Below are 12,504 nucleotides of genomic sequence, written 5' to 3'. Positions count from 1 at the left end.
GACACGGCACAGCGGGGAGCACCACCACACACTCAGCAGCAGCACCCCCACCCACCCCACACACAGCACCACACAGACAGAGGCAGTCAAACACACAGCGGGCCGCCTTCACATCGCCGCAGAAACAAGTGGCGAGATTAAAATGGAAAGAAAGAGGGAAGTCAGCTGAGAAACTCTGCTGATACTCTCCATGCCTCCGCAGGTAGTTCCCCCTCTCACTGACATCCCTTGATTTATATCCCACAAGGCGTGTTTTGGATGGCTGCGCAACCATGTCATCCTCCTCTCATCTCTCCCCTTTGAAACTAAAGAAGCCTTTAGGCGAGCGACTGACAGATGATGACTATAGAATTCAAATCGAGGAGAAAACAACAGGAATACGGAGCCAACCATCACACAGTTTTCTGTCTCCGTCTGGGGAGAGACAGGAACACTTTGGATTTTAAAACATTTCTAGGATCAGCTCAAATCTCCAAGTTCAACTCAAATACACCAAGTCTAAACAGATTTCCTCTTTTCATACTTCACACCGTGGGTATGATCACTTTTATAGGATGAATCGTCATGAGAAGATATTCTCCTGACTTTTCTTCTATTATCATTATCAGATCAGTGTTTGAATAGGCCCTAAAATCTAATAATGACCAAAGCCTAACCTGCAGAACAAATTACTTTCCCAAGAGCCTCAGTTGCACTTCTATCAACTAAACGTTAGCCTGTTAGCACTGTACCTAAGAAAAGCCTCACAGTGCGGCTAGCACGTCTTTAGACTTGTGTTATTTCAAATCATGTAGGAATTCTGCATTATGACAATAGGGACTTTTTGTTATTCATATGACACTGTGAAAATGAAAGGAAGTCAAAAGAGGGGTATGGTCAAGTGCTCTATACATATGTGAAGTTCAAAATGATTTTTGCAGTGCTGTATAAATAATATCACAATACACTGTGTCATGAAACATGGCTGAGGCAGAGTAATGACATACCCAAAAAGTGATTTCCTTATTTTTTCATTACAAATAAGGCGAAAAAATTGAAACTAAATATTAAGACAGTAGCTTAAGATCTATTTGGACATGGATTTCTAACTTATAAAATGAGCTTTGCAATGTTGTCTGGCAACAATTAAATTATTTTAACATGCACAATTAGTGATAACAGACCCGATTATGTATTAAGAATGCTAACACAAACATCAACCACTTGCACAATCAAAGGGAATGTGTAGAACGTGAAATGGAAGAAGTTGAAAAAAAAACTGTTGTCACTTGGAGAAGATCTGTGTGATCACAAGCATTGAGTCTGAATTTTGATGAAGTTCACATATTACTTTACCAGGTCACTGATCATTTTCATTACATAATACTATTACTCCAGGCACACAAGAGCTCATTTCAAGGCACACCAGTCTAGAATCACTGGTTGAAGAAGTTTTGATTGATGGCTAAAAGCAGCCACAGCTCAAAATCCAGTCTCCGATGCAAAGAGGGACAAGTCCATGCTTTTCACAATCCACATTATTAGTTCTACTTGGCCTGAGGCTATGAGATGGCCCAGGGCTAACTGAGCTCAGTTTTTACACAGCACCAATTAGCCTACAGCATTTTAGAGGCAGCTGTTGTCACTGGTGGTATCTGGTTTCCCATCATTGTGTTAAATCATTCACCATTGTTTCCTTGTTTGCAAAAAGCACAAGGGAAAGCTCAAGCTTGTGGGGCTGCAATAAGGAAAGCATGTTTGAATACAGTTTATCAAATATATTTACTGTTGTGAAAGATGTAAACACTCACAGTTGTGTTTGACTTGAGTTTGTGTATTTAAACGTGTCCACTGGGTTTCCACTCTCAAACTGCTACATCATTTAACAGACAGAGCGTTGTGTAAATGTTACGGGACAATTGACATCTGCTAATGAGAATTCATCAGGTGAATCCGACGATAATGATTGGTCCATTAACACAGGTCCCTGGGTGACAAATGTCACACCTGTAATGATGGAATATGACCTTATCATTTTTAGTTTGCTATGTCGTGTGTATCTCCTGAAAATATCTGCATGCACGTGGGCATGAGTCAAGAGAGCAAGGGACAAAAAGCTGCATTGTGATGCATTTTTAATCGGACGTTGCACTGGACATATTTCCAGGTAATATATTCTCAAATCAACTGCGCTTGGCTGCAGATCAGTAGCCAGTCAATAGAGGTGCGCTGAGGGAGGAACGAGGGACAAATACAGATACAGAGAAGAAGGTCAGAGTCAAAGAGGGTAAACAGAAGCACACAAAAGTGACAGAGGAAGAGACACGGAGAATGAAAGAAAACACTGAATTTGGTAAAAGAATAGGGAATATAGAGTAGAAGACCTGTCACCAAAACTAAATATGAGTGTATGTGTGTGCACCTTTGTCCATATTGCAACCAATGCTATTCCAAATGACAATCGCTAAATTCAAGGATGCGTTCTCACCTTAGGTGGGCTGTCAGATCCAGGGTACTCCCTCTGATCCAGTTTGTTCCAGCGCTGCATCAATTTAATGACCATAGGCCTGCCAAAGTCCACCAGCTGGAAACCAGTCACATTCGCCCCGCCATGCATGAACCTCTCCAGAGATATGTCCTTAAAACCCTGAGAAAGAAGGAAAGAGAGAGAGACACACAAAGAAAGAAAGGAAGAAAGAAAATACAAAGTAAAATCATTCAACATCTGATGGTGAAAAGTGGAAATGGGTGAGCTTGTGCCCCTTTGCTGACGTTATCATACTCCACATATTGTTACAGTTTACCTGATTATTTATAACCCTACTTAATACGGAGTGACATGCACAGCTGTGAGTGTGACTCCATGCAGTGCAACACTTCACAGTGAAGAAGTCGTGAAGTGGGATCCATTTGGGAAATGGCCAGAGACAGAGGCAGGCGGGGAGTAAAGACATGTGAGGGTTATCCTGGGTTGATGGATGCTAATTGCTAAAAGCTCTGAGAGCCTGTGTAGCTTGGCCTGAGCGGGGTGGTCCCTTTTTTCACAGTCCCTGAGCGACCTGCTGTTCAACAGATTTCAGGGATTAAGGTTGTAGCAATACTTCATCTACTGACATGGCTTCATGGTGTCCGACAGCTGAGGCTCTGTCAAGAGGAGACTAATGGTAATATGCAAATGTTGACGTCAAAGGGAAATTTGCAATTTGGTGGGAATATTAAAAACATCGAGCTTGCCAAGATGGCTTGCTTGTTCTGCTAAGAGCTCAAGAACAATTTACAGCTTTAGGACAAATCCACTGTTGCATCAGGGGAAAGTAGGATCTTGACTTTATATCAAGGCAGATTCTAGCTGGTTTAAAGCTTCACATTTATAATGTTTATCAGCCTGTTGTAGATTCAAACAACTGCTGTCTGATTTCATGTTAAAGCGCAGTCACAAACACATCACAAAATATCAGCTGACAGCAACGGCATTTAGGGTTCTTACCAGGTTTGCCACGATGTAATGGTAACCTTTCACATGTTTCCCCACACTGACAGCCTGGAAGAAACACAGGGAGAGATAGATGGTGTTCAGTTCAACGACACGCATGTAGTTTAACAAACCAGGGAGATTCAGGATTCATTTCATTTCAGGAGATTTGCACCGATCTGTGGCTCCCTTGCTTTTGTGAATATGGCTATTATGATTCAAAGCAGAGGTAGAGATGAGCCTGCAGTGACCTCATCGGTTGTTGGGACCATTCTGACTCATATGCATTTGTGTCTTGGTATATCTGTGCTTCACTTTCAGACCAATTGCAGGAAGTTGAGACAGCGTTAAACAATAAAAGAAGAGAAAGATAGAAAGCGGCTCAGAGGGATGCTTGAAGTCTTCACCTACTATTGATATGTTTGAATGAAGAGCATGTTAATTTTACTGGTAGTCACAATACATTTATTTACCAGTTGCGACAAAATGAAAGAAATTAATCAGTTAATATTTTCTCTTTATTCAAACTGAAAAGCAACGTTTTCTCTTTGCCCTTTGATCGGAAAAGTTTGCCAATACAATAGTCAAACTGACAACGTGCCAACGTCAGATGCCAGGCTACAAACCAATCAATGTCTAATACAAATTGAGAATAATAATATCTACACTTTTGTATTAGCAATTATTGTAGGTATTAGAAAAATACATTTTCAGATTTCCCTTTAACCTTTGCCACTAAAGCCTGGTGAGTATGTGGTGAATCACAGATAACTAAAAGATAAAAGAGTCCGCGAAGTCGGTGGCACTTGACACTGAATTGACCTTAACACCTTTTCTGTTCCACTTAAAGCACAATTACTACGGTCTTATGTGCTGCTCCTGCTGCTGTGTTTGTGTGACATTGGTTCCATCGTGAAGTCAAACTGAAACGTGTGACGTTTTTTGTTTCATAATTTTATCCGCACAGTTGGGATAGAGTGAAATATGGCGCATTGTGAATTAACCTGATGCATTAACCGAATCAATAACTTCCTCACGTTGGATTTTTCTTTCCTCCACCCACACATATCAACAGCTTTCTACCGATACAGACAGATGCACGCACACACCAATGCACTCAGATCGCAGCTGGCAGGGCGAGACAAACAGAGCACTGTCTGTCTCAGAGCAGGAACACTAGCCAATGCCAGCACAGCAGAGGCCACTGTGATGGGAGTGTGTGTTTGTGTCTGTACGCCTCTCAGTATACACTTCTGTGGGTGTGTGTGTGTGTGCGTGGATGTGCGTGTGTGTCCGTCTGTCTGTTCAGTCACCACGGAAGCCAATTAAAAAACAGTCTGTCAGTCTGTGTCTAGGATGCTGCTGCTGATGTGGGATTGTGTAGCTGAATGTGAATGTACTGCAGAATCTTCTGTGTTTGTGTGAGTGTCCTGCTTGTTTGTCTCTAGCTTGTAGCATGTACTAATATGTGTATGTATTAGTGGTATTAGAGTTTTATGATTGCATGATTGGCATGTGTTTGTGTGTGTATGAGTGTATGTCTGCATGTCTATCAGGTTACGCTTAATTTTCAGACTTAAGGTGAAAGTTATGACATCTTGTCCAATTAGAGAAAAACACAGTGTTAAGGTCAGGGTACATTATGTGTGTGTGCTTGTATGTGCCGGCATTGTGAGGACCAGTGAGGATGTTTTGACCAGTCCCCACATTCAAACCGCTGTTATGTTCCGAAGTAGGTTTAAAGTCGGGTTAAGTAGTTGTGATTGTTGAGGTTAGCGTTAGATCCTTAGGGATTAATCAAATCAATGAACGTCCTCACAATGAAGAAGCTTGGACATGTGTGTGTACGTTTTTTCTTGCATCTGTGTAAATGTATGTGACATTGAGTTTGTCCGATGTGCACACAGGATCAGATGTTATGACAGGTGGCAGAACCAATGGGATGTCACTCTGAAACCTGAGTCAAAGGGCACACACACACACACACACACACACACACATCTGCAGCACCTGTCAGACCTCGAGGCTTAACCATCAAAAAAAGACAGATAATCTAATGAACTTGGACAAGCATAGATTGTCAGAGTGTGTGCATATGCTGTGTGTGTGTTTGTCTGCGTGTGTATGTTCATACGGGCTCAAAATCTGAAGTGGACAGTATGGTGTGTTTACTGCCATAACACACTGATGTGGCTGCTGGGGAAGCCACAATTTGTTCATTTCACAACTGCAGGGGAAATCTCAAACCTTGTTTTCTTTCCAGATGTCAGAAAGCATCAGGACTTGTGTTGCAGCTCGCTGACCGGAGCCGACAGCAGGCAGACACGCACCAGTAACACAGTGGAAAATACAAACCAATGCTATACTACAAGAATTAGTGATATAGTACTGACTCTAAATGCTACACAATTTTCTCTCATGTTCATTACTAACCGCAGCCTGTTCTGTGGACTGTGGTCTAAGGTGCTAATGATGTGTATCTGTGTGGTTGCAGCCCACTGGCGATCGTTTGACAAAGAATTAACAGCCAATATTTTGAGGCTTTAGATGCAGACACCAGATATCTGGACCAAGTCTCCACCTTCCATTCACTGTGCACTGTTTACAGTCCGAGCACAAACAGCAACTCCTTTTTATTAGTATTTTAGGTCATTTTGGCCAATATGAAAGCAGACACATTCAGAAGCTGATGATAGCCGATGCATTTCGGTCAATTCTTGATCTCCTCCAGATGCTTTTGAATCTCATCCTCCTGCTCTTTTTGTTCTCTCTGAGCCAGCTCCTGCTGCAGGCTCGCCTCCAGTGCGCCACACCTTCTTCCCTGGGTCTTTTTGAGTGAACAGTACAGACAGTCTCTGAACGCTTTCTTGCAAAGCTGCCTTTCTGTGAATCTTTTGAGGCGCTACAAGTCCCAGCTGAATCGTTTTGAACAATGGTAAAAATACTGTGGGAAAATATTGATATTCCATTTTCTAATTTCTTATTTAATAAGAATAAGGAACACTAACATATTCATATCAGTTGTGAGAAGTGAGCAGTTTTTTTTGCCACAACCAAGTGGAGGAAGCTTGACGTTTCCTGATCTGATCAGTTAATGAAAACTAATCATCTCCACCTGATTTAAATGTCTATCAGTTTGAGCCTCTTCATTTTGATTGAGGTGTTTTTATCCACCAAAGATTTAGAACAAACTCTGATTATATAACATATTCTTATGGTTTTGCTTTTAATTAATTGCAACCTTGTCTTTTCTTTGTTTGATTGATCAGCATATGTTGATAAGTGGTGGAAGTACCACTGCAACATTGTTAAATACTCCTTAAGTTAAAGTACTAACACTCAAAAAATGGTGTGATATGGAAATTGGATTGCAGTTGTGTAATTAACGTTGTGTGCTAACCCAGTTTGGTTAATATTTGTATACCATTACCTGTTCTAGGATGTTCTGTAGTCTCTCAGGCTCCAGATCGATGACGTATTTCCTCTCTTGACGTCGATCCAGGTCCTCCAGGAGCCGGCGATACGCTGCCTCATTGAAACTCTCCACACAGATGGCGCTCACCTGAGTGAAAATACATGTATGAATATATGTATGTATATATACATATACATGCAAACGGCATTTAGGAACACGGACAAGCGAGTAAGGCAACCACAAAAAAACAAAATGTAATATTGTGTATGCAGCGTGTGTGGTTTGGGTCAATTGCATATGTATGCTGCAGGAGATTATGAGCGATTTTGTGTTTGTTTGGTCTGTTACCAAAAATGCACGTGTTTGTGTGTGTCCTGACCTGCCATCCGTTCTGCCCTGCTCTCTCCATAATTGCCTGCAGTATTGCATAACCTAGACAACAGGGAAGAAAGGAAGAAAAAAAGAGAAAGAAAGAGTTAGCGCTGTAATAGGTGAAGGCTATATTGGGCCAGAGAGGATTTATAGGTCAAATCAAGGGGGAAAGATATGACAATGAAAGATAACTCAATATTACAGCATTATTTATTCATAGTATTGGCACACAGTATATTTTTTTTATCACAATAACGATTGTAATCCGAAACATTCGCCATGAGATAGTATGCGAATTGGATAAAAAGGACATAAAATGTCACAATTCATCCAAAGTCCCGTCCGCATGAAGAGAAATTGACAGATCGACACAGCAAACGTCCTCATAAAACACAGTGAAACACGTGTACAACAACACAATATCTCTCTCTCACACACACAGTGCAACAGTACAAAATACTACCCTGTATTTTCTATTTTTGTGTGGGAGCTTTTTACTGGTTGAGTTGAAGCAAAGAGCACATCTGAAGCCTCAGCAATCATGGTGTGGCAGTGTATGTGTGTTTTATTGAGTTTTGTCATAGTAAAAAATTGGAGCCTGTTATTCTTTGTGTTGTGTGATTGTGTTTTTACCATCCCGGTCTTACCAGTGATAAAACACACAAGTTTAAATGACTGTATTTGTGTCAACGGTTGAACTTGCCAGGGAGCTGTTTATGTGATTTGTTTGTAACATCTGTGCTTACATTCATTCAGGCACGCACATACATTTATCTACTGGATACGAATTTATGCACATCTGGATACGTATACCTGTGTGTGTGTGTGTGTGTGTGTGTGTGTGTGTGTGTGTGGAGCACAGCAGAGCAGGGAGCATAAAACAGATCACAACGTTTCTGCCCATTTTCCACCACATTACCGGCAGCGGGGCCTGATGGGAGCCTATAATGAAGGGCCCTGCCTCGGCCAAGTCGCGGGTGAGCACAGCCCAAACTCTATGCATCCATCCTTCGCTCCATTTGCCTTCTCCTTTTTCTTATCCCTCCTTTTTTCTCAATCTCCTTCCTCTTTCTGCTATACACGACTGTATATCCCCAGAGGTTTGTGATCCTCTCTGTCCTCTTTCTCCTCCTTTCTGTAATTTCCCCCTTTCTCCCCCTTCACTACCTCCCATCAACCTTTCCAATCTCCTCTTCTGGTCTCGTCCCCCCTCCACCTTGCTTGTCTCCTCCTCCCTTCGTTTCGCATACTGTCTTTACTTCCTCTCCTTTTGGCAGTTCCACCAGCTTCGCTCACCTAACCTGTCTCCCTTGCTCCCCCTCTCTCCTTCTCCTGCTCACTCGTCTCCCCCCTGGGTACTAACCCAGACAACCTGGACCAGAGGGAGGCTGGCAGAGGCACAGACAAAGCACACTGAAATACACACACACACACACACACACACACACACACACACACACACACACACACACACACACTGTGCCGCTCACAGATTCCCGGACACGCCACTATTCTGTGGTCTGGGGACGCTGCGTCATGTTTGACCTGTGTGTCTCTCCCTGTGGCTGGGAATTAGACTCTGTTTGTGTGTCTGCATATGTGCGTGGCAGAGAGAGATACAGAGAAAAAAGGATGGGGCGGGGTGGAGGGATGGAGAAACTAAGAGAGAGAGATTACGTGCCAAGAATTCCCATGACAGCAGTTAGAGGCTGAGACTGTCAGCTGTGCCTGCCTCACATGGTACGTGGGATGGTTAAATGACAGGGAGGTTAAAACTATATGAGTTGAGGCCGAGACCAAGATTCTCACAAAAAGTTCCCAATTACACCTTTTTTTCTGCAGCCGTATCTTTCCATCAGGAAATCGTGCAGCTCTTGCCTTTGTGTTTTAATCCGTGGGAAAGCAAGGCTTCATTTGGGAGTTAAATCAAGGCTAAAACAATCCCTGGGAAACCGACTTTTAACAAGATGATCACAACTCGATGATATTCTAATATTGTTCTCCACGTGCCCTTTCCCTATGAGCCCAAATTAAGGGCCAACTCTTCATGCAAAGAAAGTGTTTTGAACCCGACTAATTTTGAAATCTATTTTAATCTTCTGTAACAGAGTTTTGAATTTAGGCCCAGGGATTGAAGACAGCAGATATACCCAGTTAGCTCTTGTTATCACAGCAGAGCTCATGAATCTCTGGCAGTGTCATCACAACACAATGCTGCTGCACTTTTACTCGATTGTTTGATTACAATGACAGTCGACTGTAATACCCTAAATTACAGCCAACAAGGAAGAGAACTGGGGTAGGAAACAGATAATTGAAGGTCAGGTCTTAGTTAAAAAACACTAGTTAAACTTTTTCAACTCATACATTTCTGTCCCTCTGTCACAGAACTCACTTATTAAAGACTCATTTAGGCTCAACATTAGATAACTATATGGAAATGAACAGAGCCTTGTGTTCCGCGTTTATTTTGTCTGTATTTGTTCCGGCTTCCGAAAGCTAATGGATATGGATGGAACAGGCAAAACGGAGTAGTACCATTGTAAATTGTGGGGGGGGGCTATTGTAGCTTAGAGTTTATCGCATCCTCCTTTCCCATTATCATGTATGTTGTTGTTTGATCTCTTGACTCAATGCTGACCTCTAGTTGATGTATTGCTTCGATATATGCAAACATTAACGATGCTTCAAAGTTTATGGGCAGTGACGGCTTCATCGTTTTAAATGGACGTATCTCTTCTCATGCTGACAGGCAGCATAACATATTTTTTTAATTTTGCACTTTTACATCATAATAAGGACCAACCAGCCCCAGTTGGATTCACTGGATCTTTATAAGCCTAGCCTTGGGTGCAAAGCAGTCAAATTCTTCGGCATTTAATTCTGTACCCGCAGCTCTTTGATAAAATATGAATTTACCTCTGTCTGTGTCGTAGAGGAAGACAAAGCGGTTCCAGTCGTAGTGGTCCAGCAGTGAGAGCAAAGCCCCTCTGATGGACGGCCGCAGCTGCAGGGTGAACTGGGCCTCTCCTTCGGTGGGGAAGCTGGGTGTCACCAGGCTGATGTGCAGGGCCCCACAGAACGACGTCAGCGTGTTCACCGAGCGCTTGTCGTAAAGGCCGAAGATGGCAAACACCCCCCTTGAATACTGGGAGCAGACTGATGTGGGGAAGAGGAGAGATGGTGTTGGAGATAGAGGGATCAGGAGGGAAGAAAAAAGGAAGATTCAATTGAAGGAAATCAGAAACAGACATCTAAAGTTTTTCAAAGCTTTGCATTGTATTTGTAAATGACTCCTTTTATCTGTGGAATCTGGTTAAACATATCAACCACTTGACATGAATGACAGCTCCACCATGTGTCAGCTTTAACATTATCATTTATAATGAAAAACTAATATTTTATCCGAAACAATATGATAAATGACTTTCGCCACCATCCCATATGTAGCTATGAAGCATGAGCCCACACATTTACACGCATGACATGACGACAGGACAGCACCACAAAAGTGAAGCCAAAGCGTCTCAATCGCCACCTGGTGGTAGGCTGCATTATAGGTCTTGGAGCCTGCCTCCTCCATGTTAGTGGAAGGGACATGGACCAGAATATATCCAAAATACTTGTCACAAATTTTAATGGCGTCTGTCATTTTATGTAGCTTCAGTCACACTGATGTTTTATCAAATGCAAATATTTTCAGTAAAGGTGGTTTTAAAGAGTTATACGAGGATACAATAACAGGGTGTAACGCCAAGATTGTCAGCTGAGACTGACTCGCGATTGGTCAAGAGCTTGCATCAGGATACTGCGGCTCCAATTCCAGATCACTACAGTGAGACTCAGGCTGCAAATTTGCAAGAAGGCAGCGTTTCGACCTGCAACATTTCAGCTTCATTTCCAGATAGTGGGAGGAGGTGCAGACGTGTCGTCCATCTTTATAAACAGTCTATGGGAGAACTATACTACAAGCCCACGGCAAGCAATTTCAATTTTTCTTAGTAGCATAAAATCATTCCCACTGGCCAAAACTTGCACGGCTGCTTATACAGCTGTGAAGGAAATTACAGTCAAATAACCCCACCTGCTTAAAGTTTAACATCCTTAAGATTCATCTATGCATGGACACACACACATACGCACGCACACACCCACACACACAAAGATAAAAAAAACCTTGACTGAGTTGCGAGCTCCGGTCATTTTCCACAGCAACATTGCACCTCAGTCTTCAAACACCCTGAAGCTTTCATCCATGACAGAGAGGCACTGACGTCCTGCACTATCTTCTGTCTACAAAGTTGTCGGTTGCTCTGGTTTGACATTTATCTGCACTGGTCCACCCAAAATGTATTTGAACACAAGTAAAAGGGGGAAACAAACTGGTAAACAACGAAAATGTGCACAAAACTTTCCAAGAATTAAGCAAATTACATTTTCCATTTCACAGCATCTCTTTGTAAGCCTCCATGCTCTTTCATCCTTTTATTCCCACCCCTCCATTCATCCTCTCAGCGAGATTCTTTCCGACAGGCATGTTTTGAGCGTGATTCCTCTCCTGCGTCATAGTTCACCGTCCGGCCCACATGTTATATCTCACACTGGCGTAACCGTCAAGACCGACATTGCTTTGGGCAACAGCCTGGGAATCACAGCTTACACTTTTCTCTCTTTCTCCCTCTCTCTTGTGAATCACGTCATTTCAGGCCATTTGCTCTCTTTCGCTTCTCGTTTTCAGGGGAAGACTCTGCATCCATCCCGACTCTCTCTGCTCCCAGCATCCCAACATTTCTGCGTATCCTCCGCTACGACTGCCTCCTTTTCCTCATCCTCCCTCTCTCCGTCCTCCTGGGACTCAGAGTAATTCCATTGTCAGCTATAAGCCTCCGCGGGGCTAAACACTGAGGGAGATGCAGCTTTTGACGGTTCGGCTTGTGGCAATTAAACAAAGTCGAGGCCTCTGCACCCAGGAAGCGATAAGGCAGGGATTTAGTCTCTGATTATGACAGGAGCTAAATGTCTTCAATTCAGAGTACTAGCATACTATGCACTTAGCATGCGTCATTCAGAAGGAGCTGAGTCACGGTGTCCTCAAAGTCAACGTACTTAGTGTCCTCAGAGATGCTATTTTTTTATGGCTTTTCCCGCTTTTATTGGACACTTCAGAGAATAAACCAACACAACAAGATGGAGAGATGGTTATTGAGATGAGAAGCGTGTGATGAACTACTTAATGACAGGTGCTATATTCAACTGAGACACCAGA

At 42.7% G+C, this 12,504-nt stretch overlaps 1 protein-coding gene across 2 annotated transcripts in view; it reads right to left on the bottom strand.

Annotated features, from left to right (window-relative positions):
* Positions 1–12,504, bottom strand: part of gria4a (glutamate receptor, ionotropic, AMPA 4a) — a 101,930-nt gene that overhangs the window by 45,820 nt on the left and 43,606 nt on the right. For both annotated transcript variants that reach the window (XM_053423512.1, XM_053423513.1), the window contains exons 3-7: positions 10,158–10,397; positions 7,246–7,298; positions 6,882–7,013; positions 3,467–3,520; positions 2,468–2,626 (exon numbers count right to left, since the gene is read on the bottom strand). In XM_053423512.1, the coding sequence (XP_053279487.1) occupies positions 2,468–2,626; positions 3,467–3,520; positions 6,882–7,013; positions 7,246–7,298; positions 10,158–10,397 (638 nt within the window). The remainder of the gene's footprint in view (positions 1–2,467; positions 2,627–3,466; positions 3,521–6,881; positions 7,014–7,245; positions 7,299–10,157; positions 10,398–12,504) is intronic.

This window comes from Pleuronectes platessa, chromosome 5 (genome assembly GCF_947347685.1).
Source record: "Pleuronectes platessa chromosome 5, fPlePla1.1, whole genome shotgun sequence".
Lineage (NCBI taxonomy): Eukaryota > Metazoa > Chordata > Actinopteri > Pleuronectiformes > Pleuronectidae > Pleuronectes > Pleuronectes platessa.
This window is presented reverse-complemented; position numbering and strand designations above follow the sequence as displayed.